At 50.8% G+C, this 21,735-nt stretch overlaps 1 protein-coding gene across 14 annotated transcripts in view; it reads right to left on the bottom strand.

The window, feature by feature from the left end:
* Window positions 1-14,147: 14,147 nt before the first annotated feature.
* The window catches only part of PRTFDC1 (phosphoribosyl transferase domain containing 1), a 90,897-nt gene continuing 83,309 nt past the window's right edge, over window positions 14,148-21,735 (bottom strand). For 6 of the 14 annotated variants that reach the window (XR_016219877.1, XM_051821000.3, XM_051821002.3 and 3 more), the window contains 4 exons: window positions 19,803-19,885; window positions 19,114-19,160; window positions 16,285-16,361; window positions 14,148-15,255 (listed from right to left, as the gene is read on the bottom strand). Coding sequence is in view for 12 of the 14 variants with exons in the window: in XM_051821000.3 (XP_051676960.3) it covers window positions 15,208-15,255; window positions 16,285-16,361; window positions 19,114-19,160; window positions 19,803-19,885 (255 nt within the window). In the remaining 2 variants the exon portion in view is untranslated. Of the gene's footprint in view, window positions 15,256-16,284; window positions 16,362-19,113; window positions 19,161-19,802; window positions 19,935-21,735 lie in introns of those variants that run through there. The other 8 variants (XM_089312434.1, XM_089312436.1, XM_089312437.1 and 5 more) reach the window with 3 other exon arrangements.

Here is a 21,735-nt window from a genome sequence, read left to right as displayed (position 1 = left end):
TGAGTGATCTGCCGGCCTTGTTCCCCCATCACCCGGTACCCGCCGTGCAACATTGGTCACTGGGCCTTGTTGTACGTCTCTTGAAATTTTACAAACACGATGTGTCCCTTTCATGGTGTGCTGCTTTCACTCCGCATAATTACCTGGAGTTTCGGTCCTATCCTTGCACGCGGCAATACTTCATTCTTTTCTTGTTGCTAAGTCGTGTTCGCTTGCATGGCTGTGCACAGGTACGTTATCTGTTCAGGTGTTGATGGACTTTTGGAAGTACTTGTGGTTTGTGCTATTACAAGTGAAGCTGCTGTGCAAGGCTTTTGTGGGTGGGGAGCCTTTGTTCTGCCAAGGGTTATTTGGATATTTGTAACATCATTTGCAGGTCCATATGAAATTATCAAGTTACAAATTAGCCTGCTATAGATGTATTCAGTTTCAAGTTCTGCCTGCAGTTGCCTTGGCAGGGCCAGACCAAATGATTTCACCGTATAACAGCCCATTTGCCAGATGATCCCCACCCCGATGAATAATTCCAATCCTCTTGGGTGAATACCTACCAGTAGAGTGGTCAGGTCATATGGGAAGCATATATGTAATTTTTAAAGAAAAACAACCAGATTGGTTTCTGAAATGCTTGTGTCGTCCCATCCACAGGGGATGCAATTCCAAGCCCCTGTAATCCACTCCAACACTTGTAGGTGGGTCCTTTCCATGGGAGCCCTGCTATGGGGCCTGTAGTGTTGTCTCATTTTGGTTTCCGTTGCATTTTCCACGTGACTCACGGGTTGAGCATCTTTTCATGTGCTTCCTGGCCTTGCACGTGTGTTGTTGGTGAGTGGACAGTGCAAATACTTAGTGTGTTTCAAAAGTTGGGTCATTTGTTTTCTTTTTATTGAGGGATTTTTTTTGTGTTTTTAATTCACCTTTCCTGGTTGACCCTGAGATGTGGGTGGGGTGCAGGGGTGGGGATGGCCGGGAGAAGAGATCTGTGTGTGTGTGACAACAGCGCCATCCAGACAAGGATGTTCAGGGCTTGCTTTAGGATAGGCAACAGGACACCTGCACTGCCCAGCCCTGTCTGGCAGGTGAGTGACATTTCAGGTGCTGTTTCTGGCGAGAAAACAGGTGACTGGGGGGCTGCTCGAGGAGGCGAGGGTCTGGATACCAGCCCTCCCACTGCCCTGTGACCAGGGTGAGCGCATTGCTGTATGTACCACCTGCTTGCCTTGATTCCTTGCTGTACTGTGTTTTAGATAAAAAAGCAACTATTCTTTCTCCCATCTCCCATGTTTTCTTTAATGAGGCAGAGATAGGGAAGGAAGGAGGGAGGGAGGGAGGGAGGGGGAGAGAGGGGGAGGGGAAGAGAGGGAGAGAGAGGGAGAGAGAATGAGAATATATATATGAGAGAGAGAGAGAGATTTCCCATCCACTGATTGACTCCCTCGAATGCCTGTAGCTATGGGGCTGGGCCAGGCCAACGCCAGGAATGGGAAACTCCAGGTCTCCCGAGTGGGTGGCAGGGACCCAGGTACTTGGGCGTCTACCTGCTGTCTCCCCAGGTGCACATTAGCAGGAAGCTGGAGTCAGGAGCTGCACCCAGCAATCTAATCCCAGGCACTGTGAGGTAGGGCAGGGACATCGTAACCGCTAGGCTGAAGGTTGCCATGGTACACGGGTTGTTTTTTGTTCTGCCAGTCTCTGGCTTGTTTGTATTCTTCTGATGGCATTTCTTTTTTTGGAAAATGAAAATGTATAATTTTTATGAAGTCCAGTTTGTTAATTTTTTCCTTTTATATTTCCTGTTTTGGATATTAGGATATTACCTAAGAAATCTTTGAGCCAAGGTCAGAAGCACTTGACTTAGCAGTTTTATAGTTTCAGATTTTACATATGAGTCTGTGATCAAGTTAGAGTTAATGTGTGTGTATATAGGGTGTCTTAAAAAGGTTCATATAAATGTATGTTATGATGGGCCAGAGCTGTGGCGCAGTGGCCCACTGCCTGTGATGCCAGCATCCCCTGTGGGTGCCAGTTCAGGTCCAGGGCTGCTCCACTTCTGATCCGGCTCCCTGATCATGCTCCTGGGAAAGCAACAGAGGATGGCACAAGTGCTTGGGCTGCTGCACCCATGTGGGAGACCCGGAAGAAGCTCCTGGCTTTGGCCTGGCCCAGCCCTGGCCATTTCGGCCATTTGGAGAGTGAACCAGCAAATGCAAGACCTCTCTCCTCCCCTTCCCCCTCTCCCCCTTCCCCTCTCCCTCTCCCCTTCTCTGTGTGTTTCTCTGCCTTTCAAATAAATCTTTAAAAGAAAAAATATATATTGTGAAAAAATTATGCATGAATTTAAATTTTTTGCATCAAAATTTTATCTGTTTTAACAAAGTCTAATTGATATGAAAGGCAGAGTAACAGAGAGAGATCGATCGATCTTTGTGGTTCACTCCCCAAATGCCTTCAACTGCTGGAACTCCATCTGAGTCTCTCATGGGTGACAGGCACACAAGCACGTGGCCTTCCTCTGCTGCCTCCCGGGAGCATTGGCAGGAAGCCGGATATGAAGTGGAGCAGCCAGGGCTGTGACGGGCACTCTGTTGCGGGACGTGGGCATCCCAAGTGGTAGCTTAACCTGCAGTGTCACAGTGTTGGCTCCGAATCTTACCTTTTAATTCCATTTTCTGTGAATGTTTTGAACTATTCTCATCTGCTGTGCTGTATGAATCAAGTTCACCTCTTGGCATAAGCATCTCTGGTTACTTCACCAGTAATTAGGGAACTATTAATATTTTAGTAATATTGTATCTTCTGACTCCATTTAGACCTTCTTAGAATTTCAGCTTTCTGTGGTTTATAGTATATAATAATCACTTTTATATCAGTTCTGAGAGTTCTCCTGTATTTGAGATTTGTTGAGGCTACTAGAAATCAAGTATTTACGTTTCAATTTTGATTGATGGTTGCCGGTCTATCCATTTGTATCCTTGTGTTTCTTGGTCTTGGGTTGTACAGCTTTGTTAAACTCAGTGAAGTTCTGTGATTTGCTGCATTGAGGATTCCTACCTAGAGTGAGTTTTACATTTTCCTCTCCATTCTGGTTGCCTTTTATTACCTCTCATTGCCTGGTTGGCTGACTCAGTCCACCACCATATCCCTCCATAGGACATGTTACGGTGAGAGCAGAATCCTTGTCTTTTTCCTGACCTCTGGGGGAAGGCATTCAACCTTCTGCCATCAGGAATGAGGTTATGTGGCAGGTGTACTGATGCAGTGGGTTAAGCTGCCGAGCCTAGGATGCACACGTCCCACGTAAGAGTGCCTGGTTCAAGTCGCACCTCTGCTTCTGATGCAGCTCCTGCTAATGCACACCCCAGGAGGTAGAAGGTGGGGCTCAAGCCTGAGTCCTTACCAACCACGTGTGAAATCCAGATTGAGTTCTGGGCTCCTGGCTTCAGTCTGGTCTAAACCTGGCTCAGCAGTGGCTGTAGCAGTTATTTTGGGAGTGAGCCAAAGGATGGAAGACCTCTCTCTCTGGCTCTTCCTTTCAAATAGATAAATAATAAATAAATAAACTGTTTTAAAAATGAAGTAAATGATAGGTTTTAATTATTTAACACTCCTCTCTTTTTTTATCAGTGTTCCTAGATTTCATCAATATTAGTAATCTCAACTGGTTTCTAGGTCATTGATCTCTCTATTATTTCTTTTGCATTTTTGCATTCTTTGTAATTCATTTGCTCCTATTTTTCTTATGGTGAAAGCTGAAACTGTTGGTTGAAAACCTTTCTGCTTTTGTAATGCTATAAAATCCCTCTACTATTGCATTAGCTGCATCCCGCAAATTCTGATATGTTTTTCATTGAATTCAAAATTATTTATTTCCCTTTTAGTCATTTGATTCAGTTTATTTAGAACTCTGTCCTTCAGTTTCTAAACACTGATTTTCCAGATACATTTTTTTCTGTTACCGATGCCCAATTTCTATGCCCCTGTGGTCAGAGGACAGGTTTTGTATCACTTCCGTCCTCTCAAAGTTTTGAGCCTTGTTTGATGTAAAACATGGTGCATCCTGGGAAATGGTGGGTAAGGTTTCCCGTGCCCTGGGAGGGATGTGTGTCCCGTGAGGGGTGGTAGGTGCCTGCTGTGACGACCAGTCAGGTCACAGAGCTCTGTAGTGGCACCCGTCTCATTTTAGCCCTGCTGTCCTCCTGTCAGTGAGAGAGAGGAATGTTCAAACCAGCGATGCTAACTGCGGATCTCTGTTTCTCCTTGCAGTTTGAGTCGGTTGCAGTATTGTCTGCGTCAGCATTTGTCATGGTTTAATACCTATCGTCATGAGATGTCTGCTAAGTCTTTGCCTGAAGTCTGCCTTGTCTGACATTACTAGAATCGCTCCAGCATTCCTTTGATGAGTATCTGTGTCGTGTGTCCTTTTTCAAACTTTGACCTTAAACCTGTCAATTAAGTCTGGTTTGATGGATGATATTGATCTATAGACGGATCTTGGATTTTTATCCAATCTGATAGTCTGTGCCTTTTTTTGGGGGGTGGGGGGAGTCTTTTTTTTTTTTAAGATTATGTTTGAAATGCGAAATTTCAGAGAGGGAAGGGAGAGAGAGGGAGAAAGAGAGATCAAGATCTTCCACTTGCTGGTTCACCCCCTAAATGGCCACAAAGGTCAGGACCAGGCCAGGTCAAAGCCAGGAGCCTGGAACTCTGTCCTGCTCTCCCACACGGGCAGCAGGGGCCCAGGTACTGGGGGGCCATTCCCCACTGTTTTCTCAGGTGCATTAGCAGGAAACTGGCTTGGAAGTGGTGCTCATCTGGGGTGCTGTTGTAGTGGGTGGTGCCTGAAGGCCTGGATTTTGAAATGGGGTGTGGCCACCAGAGGGTGCTGAGCTGCGGTCCCTAAGTGACGCTGTGCCGGAACACGCCGTGGTCGCTCCTTCTCGCTGTGTGTGGCTGCTCTCGTGTCCCCAAGCAGAGGTGGGTCACTGGGTCCGTGACGCGTTCACTGTGCGTCTGCTACGGAAAGACCTTGTCTGCTCCTGCCTTAGACTCTCTCCATACACTGTGGCGTTGGCATGGTTACCATCAAGGATATCATCACGTGTTGCTTTGAATTTCTGCCATCTTTGTTCCTTTTTGCTTCTGCTGCTTTTTTCAGGAGGAAATGGGGTTTTTGAGTCTCATCAGCTGGCTCCTCCCTGCAACTCTGGGTTGTTATTCTCACATCCTTAACACATCACGGGGCACCCTCAAGTGGTGTCAAACCACTGCATCTGTAATGTAAGGATCTTACAGCTTCCGTTTTTTAAAGAAAATGAAAGGCAGAGTTAGAGATTGATCTTCCACCCACTGGTTCACTCCCCCGGAGGGCTGCAATGGCTGGAGCTGGGCCAGGCCAAAGCCAGGAGCTGCTTCAGGGTCTCCCTTGTGGAGTGCAGGGACCTAAGGACTTGGACATCCTCCGCTGCTTTCCCAGGTGCATTAGCAGGGAGCTGGATCAGAAGTGGAGCAGCTGGGACTTGAACAGGTGCCCACCTGGGATGCCGGCACTGCAGACAGCAGCTTAACCGACCGCACCACGGCGCTGGCTCAGCACCTTCAGCTTTTGCCTTCCTGCCTTTCTGCTGCTCTTTCATACACTTGTCTCTCTGTAACTCTGCCTTAAAAATTAAAAAAAAATTTTGACTTTTTTGAAAGGCAGAGTTAGAGAGAGAGGGAGAGACAGAGAAAAAATAAAAGATGTTCCCAACTCTGGTTCCCTCCTCAAATGGCTGCAACAGCCAGGGCTGGGCTAGGCTGAAGTCAAGAGCCTGGAATTCCATCTTGGTCTCTCATGTGGGTGCAGGGGTCGAAACACTGAGCTCTTCCGCCGCTTTCCCAGGCGCATTTGCAGGGAGCTGGAGTGGAAGTGGAGCGGCTGGGATTTGGACTGGGCTTAGCTGGGACGCCTGCATAGCAGGCGGTGGCTTAACCCGCTGTGCCACACCCCAAGCCCGAGTGGCCTTTAATGTGGCTGTGATGTGGGTCTGTTGGCTGGCTAGTTATCCTAGTTTGTTTTCCTGGAAACACCTGTGTGTCACCCTCATACGGAATTCTAGGTTGACAGCTTTTCAATGCTTACAGAAGTGACTCTCATTCTTTTCTTACTTTTGTTCTGTATGACTAGAAATCTGTATAATCATAAATCTCACTTTCTGGGCTGTTAGGATTTTTTTTCCTTATCACGGTTTTTAAGCAGTTTGAGTACGATGTACCTTAGTGAGGTTTTCTGTCTGATAATATACTTGGGTTCCCTGCACGTGGGATTATAGTTTTCATCAAATAGGGGAAAAAATTTGCTTTATTTTTTCAAGTAAATTTTCTTTTTCCTGTTATTTTTAAACTTTATTTAAGATCCTTCATCATCTTATTTGGAAGGCAGAGCACTCAGAGTGAGAGAGACAAACAGGTGTCTTCCATCTGCTGGTTCACTCCCCAAAAGCCTCCAACCACTGGGGCTGGGTCAGGCTGAAGCCAGGATCCTGGAAGTCCGTCTGAGGCTCTCACATGGGTGGCGGGGACTCAAGTACTTGAGCCATCGCTTCTGCCTCCCAGGATTCGCATTAGCAGAAAGCTGGATTGAAAGTGGGGGAGCTGGGACTCAAAGCAGGCGCTTCCATGTGGGATGTGGGTGTCCCAAGCAGGGATCAATCCCTGGGCTGGACGCCTGCACATGTTTCCTATTTTTGAGGATTTCAATTGCATGTGTATTAGGTCACTTGAGCTCAGCCCGCTGCTCACTTTGTGAACTTTTTTTTTAAAGATTTATTTATTGTCTGAAAGTCAGACTTACACAGAGAAGGAGAGGCAGAGAGAAAGAGAGGTCTTCCATTCACTGGTTCACTCCCCAATTGGCTGCAATGGCCAGAGCTGAGCCCATCTGAAGCCAGGAGCTTCCTCCAAGTCTCCCACTTGGGTGCAGGGGCCCAAGGACTTGGGCCATCTTCTACTGCTTTCCCAGGCCACAGCAGAGAGCTGGATTGGAAGTGGAGCAGCCGGGACTCAAACCGGCAATCCATGTGGGATGCCAGCACTGCACGTGGCAGCTTTACCCGCTATGCCACAGCACCAGTCCCACTTTGTGAACTTTTAAGAATGATCTTTTTCGCTAGCTTTCCTTTTAGATAGCTCCTATTGTTTAAAGTATATAAGTCTACTCTTTGGCAAAGTCCAGTCTGTGATTCATCCCATCTGTTGTGTTTGTCATCCTTGGACACTTGGATTTTTCCTCTCTTGGAGCTTGATGTGGGCCTTTTAAAAAATGTCTTTGACGTCTCCACTTTTAACTTTTTGAGCATCTGGAACACGGTTTAACTGTCTTAATGACCACGGCTGTAGCCTGTCTGGGTCCACCTCCATTGAGTATCTCCTGTTTATCTCTGCTTTTCATGTCTTATTTTTAAAATGAGTGTCATTTCTTGGCTGAAACAATTATGATTAATGTTCCTTTTGGTATCATTATTAGAGGGCATGCTAGAGAGAGCTCGCGTGTTGCTGGTCCACTCATCAAATGCCTGCCAATCGCGGGAGCTAGGAACTCTGTCTGGGTCTCCCACATGGGTGGCAGGGACCCAAGCACTTGAGTCATCACCTGCTACCTTCCCAGGGTGTGCATCAGCAGGAAGCTGGAGTCTGGAACTGGAGCCGGGCATTGAATCCTGGCACTGCAACGTGGGACACAGGTGCTAACCTGGTGACCAGCTCCTGGCTCCACTAGGCTAATCCTTTGCCTGTGGCGCCAGCACACCGGGTTCTAGTCCCGGTCGGAGCGCCGGATTCTGTTCTGGTTGCCCCTCTTCCAGTCCAGCTCTCTGCTGTGGCCCGGGAGTGCAGTGGAGGATGGCCCAAGTGCTTGGGCCCTGCACCCCATGGGAGACCAGGAGAAGCACCTGGCTCCTGGCTTCGGATCGGCGCAGCACTGGCCATAGCAGCCATTTTGGGGGTGAACCAACGGAAAAGGAAGACCTTTCTCTCTGTCTCTCTTGGTCTAGCTCTGCCTGTCAAAAAAAAGCTCCCTCGCTCCAGACTGCACCTCCTCAGAGCTCTGTGGGTGAGGAGCAAGGTTCAGGCTCTCTAATCTCTGAGCAGCTCCATCCCAAGGCTATCCCGAGACCCCACCCTAAGTCACCTCATTGACATGAACTCAGGCTGGGGGGGTGGTTGTTAGAGGAACAAGAGACACTCCCATCATTCAGAAAATCCCATGAGTTTTAGGAGCAGTCTGCCAAGAACTGGGGGTGAAGACCTGATGCATTTATTCTCACAGCGGGCCATCCTTCCTATCCTCATCTGATTGTCATCTGTCCGTCTGTATACAAACTTGTACTTTAATAAAAATTATTTTTAAAAAAGATTTACTGGCTGGCGCCGCGGCTCACTAGGCTAATCCTCTGCCTGCGGCGCCGGCACACCTGGTTCTAGTCCCGGTCGGGGCACCGGATTCTGTCCCGGTTGCCCCTCTTCCAGGCCAGCTCTCTGCTGTGGCCAGGGAGTGCAGTGGAGGATGGCCCAAGTCCTTGGGCCCTGCACCCCATGGGAGACCAGGAGAAGTACCTGGCTCCTGCCATCGGATCAGCGCGGTGCGCCGGCCACAGTGGCCATTGGAGGGTGAACCAATGGTAAAGGAAGACCTTTCTCTCTGTCTCTACCTCTCACTGTCCACTCTGCCTGTCCAAAAAAAAGATTTACTGAGAGAGAGAGAGAGAGAAACAGAGTCATCCATCCACTGGCTTACCCTGCAGAGGCCAGAGCTGGGTCAGGCTGAAGCCAGGAGCCTGGAGCTCCATCTGGGTCTCCCATGTGTGTGTAGGGGCTCAAGTACTTGGGCTATCACCTGCGGCTTTCCCAGGCACATTAGTAGGGAGCTGGATTGGAAGCAGAGCAGCTGGGATTCCAAGCAGGGCTCCATTAAAGGACGCTGGCGTCACAGGCTGGACCCGGGCACCAGAGTGCTGGTGCCACTCCAGTACTGTCTACTGTATACCTGGAACTTGGCCCCTGGTGTGGCCAAGTGAGTTCTGACTCGGCAGTCTTGCTTTGAGCTATGCTAGGAGGCTCTGGGGACATGACTCAACCTGACACTCTGTGATGTCTGAAGCAGAGAAGCCTACGCCATCTCAGATGTGTGTGCTAAGTGGGGTTAAGATGTATTGTCCTGTTTTTGCACAATACACAGCAGTTCCAGCTGCATGGCTTGGGCTGGAATCGTTCACACTGTGCACTGTGATGAGGCCCAAGACAAATCACTTGTGACTACAACTACAAGGACAGGTGCAGTTCCCAGGGGCAATGCGCTGGAAGCCATTTTCTCAGGCCATTGATGAATATCCTTCCTATGTTAGAGCCAAAACTCTTTAAAATAACACGAAAGGGGGGGCCAGCATTGTGGCACAGTGGCTTAAGCTCCCACCTGAGATGCTGGCATCCCATGTAAGCACCAGTTCAAGTCCCGGCTGCTCCACTTCCCGTCCAGCTCCCTGCCAATGCTCCTGGGGAAGCAGCAGATGGCCCCGGTGCTTGGACCCCTGCACCCACATGGGAGACCTGAAGGAGTTCTGTGCTCCTGGCTTTGGGCAGGCCCTGCCTTGGCCACTGTGGTCAATCCCCGGTCACCTGCCCAATCCAGGTCTCCCACATGGGTGTCAGGCACCCAAATATTTGAGCTCCACAGCTGCTTCCCAGGGCATGAGCTGGAAGGTGAATTGGAAGACAGGGGCAGGACTCGATCCAAGGCACGCTGGCCTGGGATGCGGGAATCCCAAGTGAGGGCTTACCTTGCTTCATTGACTCACCTCATTAGCAACCGATTTTGTCACTCAGTATTGGGTTAGAGAAATCAGCAGCTCTTTTTTTTTTTTTTTCTTTTTTTAGGATTTTGAGAGGTAGAGTTACAGACAGAAGCAGAGAGAGAGAAAAAGATCTTCCATCCACTGGTTCACTCCTCAAATGGCCACAACAGCCAGAGCTGGGCTGATCCAGAGCCAGGAGCTTCTTCTGGGTCTTCCACGTGGGTACGGGGACCCAAGCACTTGGGCCATCTTCCACTACTTTCCTAAGTCATAGCAGAGAGCGGGATCGGAAGGAGGGCAGCTTCAGACTCCAACCAGTGCCCAGATGGGATACTGGCCTCCTGTGCTACAGCACCAGCCCCAGTCAGAGCAGTTTTCATTGTGAAACCGTGTTGGTTAACCATCTGTTGTCTTAAAAATGTTTTCATTTCTAAGACAACATTTCATTTCATTTCATTTTTGAATGATTCCTTCTGTATGGAAAAACCCCAACCAGGCATCTCCTAAAGGGGAAAAGCAGATCAGTGATTTCCAGGCACTGGGGGAGGGAGTAGCATGGGGGAGGGGCTTCTGAACAGGTGTAGCATGTCTCTCGGGGGTGAAAAGTGTTTTTGGAACTACACAGAGCGACTGTTGCACAGTATGCCAGATGAAAGCCACCGAGTTACGCCCTGGAGAATGGGTACGATGGCGAAGTGTGTGTTATATGAATTCTACCCCAATGGAAAATGCAGTACAGGTGTGAGACAGGTGCAACAATCGGCTCCCATAACCTGCACTGCATCCCTTCCTGAACAAAAATGCTTACTGGTTGCCTTGGCTGTTTCCAGGTGTACAATTATATGACTACACATAGATACATTTTATATTTATATATGTATATATAACAGGTAATATATATAATCGTATGCATACATGTAGATATGTAATATGTATGTACATAAATATGTAAGGCTCAGTTCACCTAGTAACATTTATTATGTTTTAAGAAAGCCCCACCCTGGATTAGTTTCTTGGCCAAATTATTATGTAGTTTCTTCACATAAAAATAGAACTACAGCCGGCACCGCGGCTCACTAGGCTAATCCTCCACCTTGCAGCGCCAGCACCCCACGTTCTAGTTCCGGTCGGGGCGCCAGATTCTGTCCCGGTTGCCCCTCTTCCAGGCCAGCTCTCTGCTGTGGCCAGGGAGTGCAGTGGAGGATGGCCCAAGTGCTTGGGCCCTGCACCCCATGGGAGACCAGGAGAAGCACCTGGCTCCTGGCTCCAGATCGGCGCAGTGCCGGCCGTGGCGGCCATTCGGATGGTGAACCAATGGAAGGAAGAGCTTTTCCTCTGTCTCTCTCACTGTCCACTCTGCCTGTCAAAAAAAAAAAAAAAAAATAGAGCTCTTGTAACATTTCCCTGTGAATTTGCCATTTGTGCAATGCTCGGCAAGCAAAACCTTTCATTGTGCTTTCCCGTATGGCAGCCTCAAGTGACTTCAGAGAGCCACAGCTGCTCTTCCAGACCCTTCACAGAGGCAGCCGCCCGACCTCCTTATCATCCTCCCCTGCTTCCCCCGTGTGGCGGGGTTTCCTGCAGTTCCTAGAAGCCCGTGCAGCCAGGGGTGTCCTCAGGGACACGTCCTCCGCTCACCAGGAGATGTGCAGGGCGTGGCGGGTTCTGCGGTCCGGAGACGGCCACAGCCGTGTGCATGCTGCTACACTGGATCTTCGGAGTCACCCTTCTGCCATCAGGCGGGGACAGGCTCTGTGCCTCTCCCGAGCCCCACCACCTGCCTCGACCAGCAAGGGAATGTGACAGGGGTGAGCTGGCCGGACGCATGGCTTCCACCCGCCTCTTTCTCTACCTCTCTCCCCTTGCCTTTGGAACCCAGGCCTTTAAAAAAAAAAAAAAAAGGTTTATTTGTATTTCTTTGAAAGGCAAAGTGACAGAGGGCCAGATAGAGACAGAAAAAGATCTTCCATCTATGGGTTTACTCCCCAAATGACCACACCAGCCACAGTTAGACCAGGCCACAAAGCCAGGAGCCGGGAACTCCATCCTGATCTTCCACATGGGTGGCAGGGGCCCAAGTACATGGGCCTTCTTTTGCTGCCTTCCCAGGTGCATTTGCAGGGAGCTGGATTGGAAGTGGAACGCTGGGAACTTGAAATGGCATTCTGATACACGATGCCAGCAGTGCAGGTGGTGGCTTAACCTGCTATGCCCTAGCGCCAGCCCCAAGGACCCCTGTCCCTGTGCGGCAGCCCTGAGCAAGACTCGAGCGGACAGCCGACAGCAACCCCTACACATGGGGAGGCACGGGCCTGCAGGGTGGAGTCACCCACAGAACGTTCTGTGTACTGTCCTGTATGGTAACTTCACATCACACAAGGCTGTCGAACTCTTGTATTTATCTGCTTATTGGTTTATATGAAAGGCAGGAAGACGGAGTGACAGCGAGACAGATCTGCCAGTCGCTGGTTTACTCCTCTGTGCCCACCACAGCCCAGGCTGGGCCAAGGCAAAGCCAGGAGCTTGGAATTCCTGTGGGTCTCCTACGTGCATGGCAGGAACCATCACCACTGTCTCTCAGGGTTCAGAAGCTTCCATTTGGTGTGTTGGGACCTGCATGTACACCCTATTGCCTATTTCTGCACAGCAGGCACTTTCAAAAAAAATATAGCTCTTCCGGGCCGGCGCCGCGGCTCACTAGGCTAATCCTCCACCTTGCGGCGCCGGCACACCGGGTTCTAGTCCCGGTCGGGGCGCCGGATTCTGTCCCGGTTGCCCCTCTTCCAGGCCAGCTCTCTGCTGTGGCCCGGGAGTGCAGTGGAGGATGGCCCAGGTGCTTGGGCCCTGCACCCCATGGGAGACCAGGAGAAGCACCTGGCTCCTGCCATCGGATCAGCGTGGTGCACCGGCCGCAGCGCGCTGGCCGCGGCGGCCATTGGAGGGTGAACCAACGGCAAAGGAAGACCTTTCTCTCTGTCTCTCTCACTGTCCACTCTGCCTGTCAAACAAACAAGCAAACAAAATATATATAGCTCTTCCATCCACTGGTTCACTCCCCAAATAGTTGCAATGGCTGGAGCTGCACCAATCCAAAGCTAAGAGCTTCTTCCAGGTCTCCCACATGGGTGCAGGGCCCCAAGCACTTGGGCCATCTTCCACTGCTTTCCCAGGCCATAGCAGAAAGCGGGATCAGAAGAGAAGCAGCTGGGACTCGAACTGGTGCCCATATGGGATGCCGGCACTGCAGGCTGAGGCTTAGCCCACTACGCCACAGCACAGGTCCCTAGAACACTAATAAAAGTATTTGCTAATCCAGTAATAAGCTTTTGCATGTTCAGTTCAGGGGGAGTGCACTCGGTGGTATTAAATACACCAGAATTTTGCAGCAGAAAAGCACGTGTCCCAAGATGACATTCTTGGATGCCGCTGTCAAAATACCATCTGATGGCAAAGAATTGCGGGAATGATTCAGCTTCTTGAGTACTTAGTGAACCTTTCTCTTCCAGTGTTCTATACCAGCCCTCAGGATCCTGTGAGGTAGATCAGTTTCCATTCTAATTTGAATAAGCAGCCAGCCCTCGACGCTACTGACGCAGGTGGTGGTGTGGCACGGGCTCTGCCTCTGACCCAGCGTGGAATGTCTCAAGTGCCTGTGTCCCCGCCCCTACCTGGAGCTCCTGGCTTCAGCCTGGCTTCGCCCCTCCTGTTGTGGGAATTTGGGGAGTGAACCAGCAGATGGAAGACCTATCTCTTGCTCTTCTTTCAAATAAATTGATAACCTTTTTAAAAATACTTAGGGATACTAAAATTTAAAAATGTAAAAAATACAGATAATCTTATTTCAAATCAAATATGTGCTTATAGCGTTTGCTAGGTGCGCTAAGTTTGCGTAGTGGAAAATGATGAGTTTGGATATTTTGAGGAGTCAGCCAGTTACAGAGAATCACACACCCCTAGCTTGGATACCAGTTCTTTTATGAAACAAAGCTGGAAGGGACTCCTGTGGCTGATTTTCCCCTTGGGATATCTGGGTGTGGTTTATTTGAGTGGAATAAAGATAAGCAAGAAAATCTTTTACAACAAAAATTCCTGGATCTTACCAACAAGCCTAAGGAAGGAGGAAAAAAAAAAAAAAAAACAAGGCTGCAGACCTAACCTAGCCCTGTTTGCTTCTACGCGTGCGTGTATTGGACTTAATCCAGGTTAATAAAAATAACGCCGCAGGAGAGGTATGGGCGGTAGAATATTGAGGCTACTGGCTACCGGCATCTTAGTGGTTGAAAGAACATAAAAACATGAAGGCGGAAGGCAAGCAGCAAGCAGTTATGAAACATAACAAGCTCCCTCGGTCTTTATTAGTGTGAAGGAAGCTAGAATCTAACAACAATTCCCCACATATGGTTCAAAGACAAAGGCTTCTTAGTTATTCTGCGTTTGCTCCTTTGAGGAAGTGAGAAAAAAAACCAGCTGTATTGGGACCCATGTTTATTTTCCGTTAAAACCCCATCCATTAGAAAATGTCTCATTAAGCCGTAAAAATGGGGGAAAATGTTATTCCCTAAAAAAAAAAAAATGCTTGTTTCCTGTGGCACCTTGGATTCCGAGGTCAGTGTGACAAGGACACTTAGAAACACCCACCATCCAGGCCCTGTGTTCGAGTTCAGGACGTGACCCATCGCTGTCCTGTGCTCTGATGTCACAGGAAGAACCTAGCCTTGCTGAGCTCTGAGCACTGGAACCACGCCCAACCGCCGTCTGCCATTTGCAGTAAATCAAAAGATGCAGCTTACAAGCGAGGGCCTTGCTGCCATTGTGTTTGTCCTAATTAAGATTCAGGGTATGTGCCATGGTTGAGCCCGTCCACGCAGACGTGACGGGCTGTCATCACCTTGCCGGAGCGCTTGTCACAACATCGTTAAGATGTGCGGTGCCCTGCGCTTCGGGAAAGCTCCGTCCAAGCAGATACTAACGTGCTGTCAGACGCATGCAAACACAAGCCGATCCGGCCCGCCCACTGGTCCTTTCTCTCCTGTTCGGACCATGAGAACCTCGTAGATGGGCTTGAAGCTGGAGCTTCAAATATCTGGGAGGGGGTGGGGCATTCCTGGGAGTAGGCTTGGAGGGCGATGGCCAGATCTGGTGGACGGAGCTTGTGGCATGGAGTTCTGAGTCTCCAGGGTGCAGTGTTTGATTTGGAACCTGTCAAATCGAAGCATGGCTTTCTCTCCTTGAGAACTTTCGCCGAGAATACACTGTAACTTTTCTTCTCTTTCCAAGCCTGCTGAGTGACGTCGCTGGAGCAGACGAACTCTGCATGAAAAGCAGTGGTCAGTGCGATGGGATGACGTCATCTGGGGGTTCTGTGCCGACGGTTCTTACGTCCTCAGACCCGGTATTTTTCTTTACCGTGCTCATTGATCACGCAAATGTGCTGAAACAGTGAAGCGTTAAAATGTATCAGTTTCTCCACAAACTCTGAGTGTAGAAAAAGGTCAGACCATAGCAACAGAACGCCACTGTGTACATGGTTACTGTTCATTTAAATACCTATGTGTGTCTTTAGATCTCTGTGTGTGAACTCGAAAGAGACTGTTCAAATGCTTGGCATAGGGTATGTGTTGATGCAGAGCCCTGACCCGAATCTGACTCCGTAGGGCCCTGTGCACTCTAAGTGCAGCCCTGGTTGACACAGATGTTTCCGACCGGTGAACTGACCACCACTTGGGCAGAGGGACAGACAACAGTGGCCGACACAACACGCACTCTTACTTGCCCCCTCTTGGGTAGCAAGTGATGCATTCGCAATATTCCAATTGCACAAGCAACAGAAATGGGGTCATTTCACTGTAACAAGGGAGTCGTTGGTAGGGCCCTAGGGTCACTCACAGAATCCGAGGCAGAGCTGGGTCAGCTGCAGAGACGGCAGCTGTGGTGCGGTGGATGCTGTCGGGGCACTGCTAGGATGGTGGCCCTCGGGCCGCTGGGACCTTTGGCATAAGTTTCTCCTCTCCAGGCCTGGGACATCAGTGGGTCTGCTCTGGGCGAGACCTCTACCTCCAGCTCATGCAGTGTTGGCCGGGGTTATGCTGTGAGACCATTTCCCCAAAAGGGGGGGGGGGCACTTATGGGCTGCATGTCACTCTAACTGGGATCTTGTAGATTTCAAGCATGGACGTGAAATAGTTTCTAGAATGTCAACTACTATTATGACTAAGGGGAAAAAGCAGCATGGAGTCCCAGTGACGTTTCTTTAGTTCAAAGCAAGACAATTGATATGAGCCTCCATCATTCTAACACCTGCCTGGCAGTGTTGGGGACTGATGGGATTCATGGACACAAAGTACCCGGCCCAGAAGATACCCCCTAAATGGCAGCCCTACTGCTGTTTCTATCACTTGCTAAATGATGTCGCTGTTAAGCTCTTAGAGCAACGGCCAAGGTATTTGCATGCAAGACTTACGTTCAGATCTCTGAAGTACTCGTTGTAATCCAAGGCATATCCCACCACAAATAAGTTAGGAATCTCGAAGCCAACATCTTAGCAGAGAGAGAGAGGGTGGGGGGAAAAACACCAGCATTTAGCGTATATCCAGGCACAGTCACCACATGCTGTCATTGGTGCTCATACTGTAAGGGACCGAGCCCGAGAGGACTGAACCAAAAAGATGACCCACAGAGACACAGTGAAACAGCAGGCACATTCGTCCGATGGATAATGAAAAATGGCGTTCAGAGCTGAGAAAGAGCTCAGGAGGCCCCCTGGAGAGCAAGAGGTATGTATGAGTTCGTCCTGTGGCCCCCAGGATGACGTAACACTAAAGGAAACACTTGGAAAAGCAAAAAGGGCAGTTCAGCCGGAAGGTGCCGGAACCCTGCAGTCCACGAACAAGTGCACAGGACGCACTCTGCCCCGGGCACTCGTGTGCTTGGCTGGTTCATGGGCCCCAGGAAAGCAAAACCTAGGAGTTAACGGGAGAGGAAACGGGATTGTGCCTTTTGAGAAATGCTCAGGATTATTTTAATAGTGGGCTTTGGGGCCATAGTGCAGAGGATATTAACGAAACCTTGAGATGGATTTAGATGCAATACAAGGTAGCAGATTAAGCAAAAAGGAGAATTCCTGAAAGGAGGGGAGTTTTAGTGGAGAGGATTCTTAAAAGGAGAGCTATGATCTATTCCTTCAGAGATTTTTATTTTTTAGCTTTATTTGGAAGGGAGAGAGGCAGATTGCATCCAAATGGCCACAATGGTCCAGCCTGGAACCAGGAATTCCATCCTGGTCTTCCATGTGGGTAGCAGGGACCCAAGACCTTGGGCCATCTTCCCCTGCCTTCCCAAGGTCATCAGTGGGGAGCTGAGGCCAGCGCTGCTATGCCACAACGCTGGCCCCTCTGCAGAGGTCTTGAGACAATACATGTCCGTTGGTCCAGTGATGCTCAAACCTTTTCAGTCTTCCAGTCTGTGTACAGTGGTCATCAAAGAGGAGATGCACCTGTTTACTTTCCTGACACTGCACTGCGGTACAGCCAATGCACCTGTCACAGCTACTCCACCACCATTCCCACTGCTGTGACCAGAGAAGCAAGAGCAGCAGGTGGCGGAGGTTACATAAAGACATCTGAGGACCAGTCAAGGACGAGAAAGGAACAAAGAATAGCAAGCCTCAGAAATCCAGAGAGAAAGATTCTTTAAAACATTTATTTGAAAGGCAGAGTGAGGAGAGAGAGTTTCTATCCACTGGTTCACTTCCCAAACGCCTGCAATAGCCGGGGCTGGGCCAGGCTGAAGCCAGGAGCCTGGAACCCCGTCCAGGTCTCCCTTGTGGGTACAGGGGCCCAAGCATTTGGGGCATCTCCCACTGCCTTTCCGAGATGCATGAGCAGGGAGCCGGATCGGAAGTGGAGTGGCTAGGACTCGAACTGGCACTGACATGGGATGCCGATGTCTTAGGTGGCAGCTTAGTATGCTGCTGGCCCTGAGATGGAGACTCCAAGCTAGCTAAGAGACCAGTAAATCCCAGGGTGTAACAACAGAAATGACGTCAGAGGAAGCAGTGCACTCCCAAGGACAGGCCTGGCAATTCAGGCTGGGTGATGAGAGCCCAAAGGCAGTTGGGAAGAAACCCTGTGATGTCACAGAAGGAGAGGAGGCCCATGGAACAGCGTGATCTTTCACTAGCAAGCCAACTCCATTTTCTTATCTGTAAAATGGGTATAACAGGGAGCAGCTGGGAGGCTGAATGAGCCTGTGTCCATACAGCTCTTAGAAGAGTGGCACAAGAAGAAGTTCTTCCTACTGTTAGCTGCTGCTTCTTCACTCATGATGTTGGAAGCATTGTGAGAAACCTGGCACTGGGCACAGCAGTGCTGGCATTCTGTATGGGTGCTGGTTTGAGTCCCAGCTGTTCCACTTCTGATCCATCTCCCTGCTAATGCACCTGGGGGTGCCGGCCTGTGTGCGTAGGCTCCTGCCACCCAAGCAGGAGACCTGGGTGAAGTTCCAGCCCAGCCATAGCCCTTGTGGCCATTTGGGGAGAAAACCAGCAAATGAAAGATCCCCTCCCAGTCCCCATTAACTCTGCCTTTCCAATACACAAGTCTAAAAAAAAAGCCATAATTAGCTAGGTTTACTATGTTTTCTTATCCATGCAGTAATCACTTGATAGCACTTCCTTAGAAAATTTGTTTCGTAACCTCATGTACCCATCTCTACATCCAGGTTGTATTCCTGAAACATCACACTCTAGGGCCCACCTGCCCAGAACTGACAGCACACGACGGAGCCTCACTGGTAGAATCGAGAGACCCTGCCCGAGGACCCACCCACACCCCGGCTTCTCCATTTCCAGTGTGTGTTCAGCTTGCCGATGGGAGCCGCGGGCAAACCATCCCAGGACTTTCAGAGCAAATACAAGCTATCACCGTTGGGCTAAAATGTGCGTAAGCCCATACAACAGAAATCACCTTGAGTGTTAGGACGAGAACCCAGCAGGCTCCCTGCTGAACCTCGGCAGGTCCTCCCAGCCCGAGGGAGGAGAGAGGAACGTGCTGCATGTATGCACGTGTGCGCGCGTGCACACACACACACGGCTGCAGTCCACAGGGCTGATGCCGCCTGCCAGTGAGGACACTGAGGAACCTGGCGTTAGGGGGTTGGGAGAGAGCATGAGGAAGCTGGGGAGGGGACGGTCAGGCCTCCAGAGCCACATTCCACAAACCAGAGATTCTCAAACAGGGAGCACAACACCTCCACCCCAACCCAAGCCGGCAGCCCCCGCCCGGGCACTCACAGTTGGGCCGGAAGCTGTCACTTCTGGGCGTTCTCTTCACCAACAAACTGCCAACAAAACGAAACAACGCTTTGGTGCTCCCCCAAAAATCTCTGGGAACAGCACTCAGGACTGAACATCATTCGACTATATCCCCCCCCCCCACCCCTCCGCCTTTTAATTCATGCCCTGGCTACTGGTGGGGGTGGGGCACGACCTCAAAGGTTCTAGGCAAGAGGAAAGGGCCAGGGTGGCACTGTGGCATAGCGGGTTCAGCCACTGCCTGTGACGCCTGCGTCCCCAGTGGGCGCTGGCATTCTGTACGAGTGCCGGTTCAAGTCCCAGCTGTTCCACTTCCGATCCAGCTAATGGCCTGGGAAAGCAGAGGAAGACAAACCATGGACTTGGGCCCCTGTACCCCCATGGGAGACCCGGAAGCAACTCTGGTGGGTGGAATTTGGCCTGGCCCTGCGCTGGCTACTGTAGCCATTGGGGAGTGAAATAACGGATGGAAGACAATCGACGGATCTCTCTGTGTCACATACGCACATATACTCTCTTCCTCTCTCTGCCTTTCAAATAAACAGAAGCCCGAGCAATTGCACGGGGTTGGCCTGGCTGTTCCTGGAGACAGAGCTTGGGGCTGCAGAGGGCCGGCGGACGGGCTGGGCATCCCTCTAGAAACCCCCGGGGCGGGGCGCAGGCCTCACCTGGCGACCTTGATCATGTTGGGCCGGTACGTCCGAATGCTGCTGAGCAGGGCTCGCATGGTCCTCCCGGTCCCTACGACGTCCTTGGCAGAGGGAACAGCACAGTCAGCTACGGGTACGGGGGAGCTGTGCCTTATTGAGAATGCACCCTGGTTAGACGCCATCCCACTGAGGAGCAGGCGGGAGGCAGAGTGGCCCAGTTATATTTTAGATAAGTGCTGCTTTCTGGAAGATGAGGTTTGGGGGGTGGGGGTGGAGTGAATGTTTTCTCATGGAGCCCCTTAGCTGTGCTCAAGGCCTGAAGCTGGGCCTCCGCGCGCAGTCCATCTGGGGCCCTGTGTGCCCCTGCAGAGGCTGTGTTTGGCCCGAGGTTAGGGCACACAATACAAGGCGCATGAATTTTCATGGCCGTGGGATGCCCCACTGAATACGCCCGGTGGATAAGCACCTCCCCCTCGGCGGCCCCGCTCAATAGGGGACTGGAGGGGCCCGGGCCGCAGCTGGCAACGCCCGTGAATGTCCTCGGGCCGAGAAGCGGCTGCCAGGAGCTGATTATCTGAACAACAGGTCTGAGTGGGACCAGGGCCCGGCTGTGCGTTTGGCTGCGGGGTCTACTTGATGGGGTCTATTAAAGCCAGAGCCACTCCGGATACGCCGGGCAGCACGGAACAAAGGCTGCCAACAGCCCCCCCCCCCAACCAGGCGGTGCCAGCCACTGAGACAGGCGTGTTGCTGAGCAACCAACATGCAGCCATCGCTGGACCCCTCCCTGTGGCCAGGGCCTTGTCCTTTCTCCTCCCCCTCCCTCCCTGTTCCTCCTTTGTCTCTTTTTTGTTAAATGGAAAAACAAAAATGTTAACAGTTTTTCCCTGGGTTGCCTCTTTAACATTTTTTTAAGTTAATTTGTTTGAGATGTCTTCCATCCCCCTGTTCACTCCCCAAATGGTCACAACCACCAGAGCTGAGCCGACCCAATGCCAGGGGCCAGGAGATTCTTCCGGGTCTCCCACGTGGGTGCAGGGGCCCAAGCACTTGGGCCATCTTCTGCTGCTTGTCAGGTGCATTAGCAGGGAGCTGGATTGGAAGTGGAGCAGCCGGGACATGAACCAGCGTCCATGTGGGCTGCTGGCACTGCAGGTGGAGTCTTAGCCCACTGTGCCACAACGCCAGCCCCAGGCTGCAGCTTCTAACACACATTGCTGAAGGTATCCAAGGATAGCTTAGTCATTGGGGGTCACAAGCAAGAACAGTTTGAATCCAAACTGCTCTGTTTCTGATCCAGCTCCCGCTAATGGCCTGGAAAGCAGAGGATGGCCCACGTGCTTGGGCCCTGTACCCACGTGGGAGACCTGGAAGAAGCTCCTAGCTTTGGCCTGGCTCAGCCCCGGCTTTTGTGGCTCTTTGGGTAGTAAATCAGCAGATGGAAGATCGATTTCTCTTTCAAATAAATCTTTAAAAAAAAAAAAAATCTGGGGGCCAGCGCTGTGGCACAGTGGGTTAACACGCTGGCCTGAAGCACTGGCATCACATATGGCCGCCGGTTCGAGACCCGGCTGTTCCACTTCCAATCCAGCTCTCTGCTGTGGCCTGGGAAAGCAGCAGAAGATGGCCCAAGTCCTTGGGCCCCTGCACCCATGTGGGAGACCTGGAAGAAGCTCCTGGCTCCTGATTGGTGCATCTCTGGCTATTGCAGCCAATTGGGGAGTGAACCATCGGATGGAAGACCTCTCTCTCTGCCTCTGCTTCTCTGTGTAACTCTGACTTTCAAATAAATAAATCTTTAAAAATACATCCAGGCAGGACCGGCGCCACGGCTCACTAGGCTAATCCTCCGCCTAGCGGCGCCGGCACACTGGGTTCTAGTCCCGGTTGGGGCGCCGGATTCTGTCCCGGTTGCCCCTCTTCCAGGCCAGCTCTCTGCTGTGGCCCGGGA

The sequence above is a fragment of the Oryctolagus cuniculus genome, chromosome 13 (genome assembly GCF_051225735.1).
Source record: "Oryctolagus cuniculus isolate XC-2025 breed Fujian yellow rabbit chromosome 13, ASM5122573v1, whole genome shotgun sequence".
Lineage (NCBI taxonomy): Eukaryota > Metazoa > Chordata > Mammalia > Lagomorpha > Leporidae > Oryctolagus > Oryctolagus cuniculus.
This window is presented reverse-complemented; position numbering and strand designations above follow the sequence as displayed.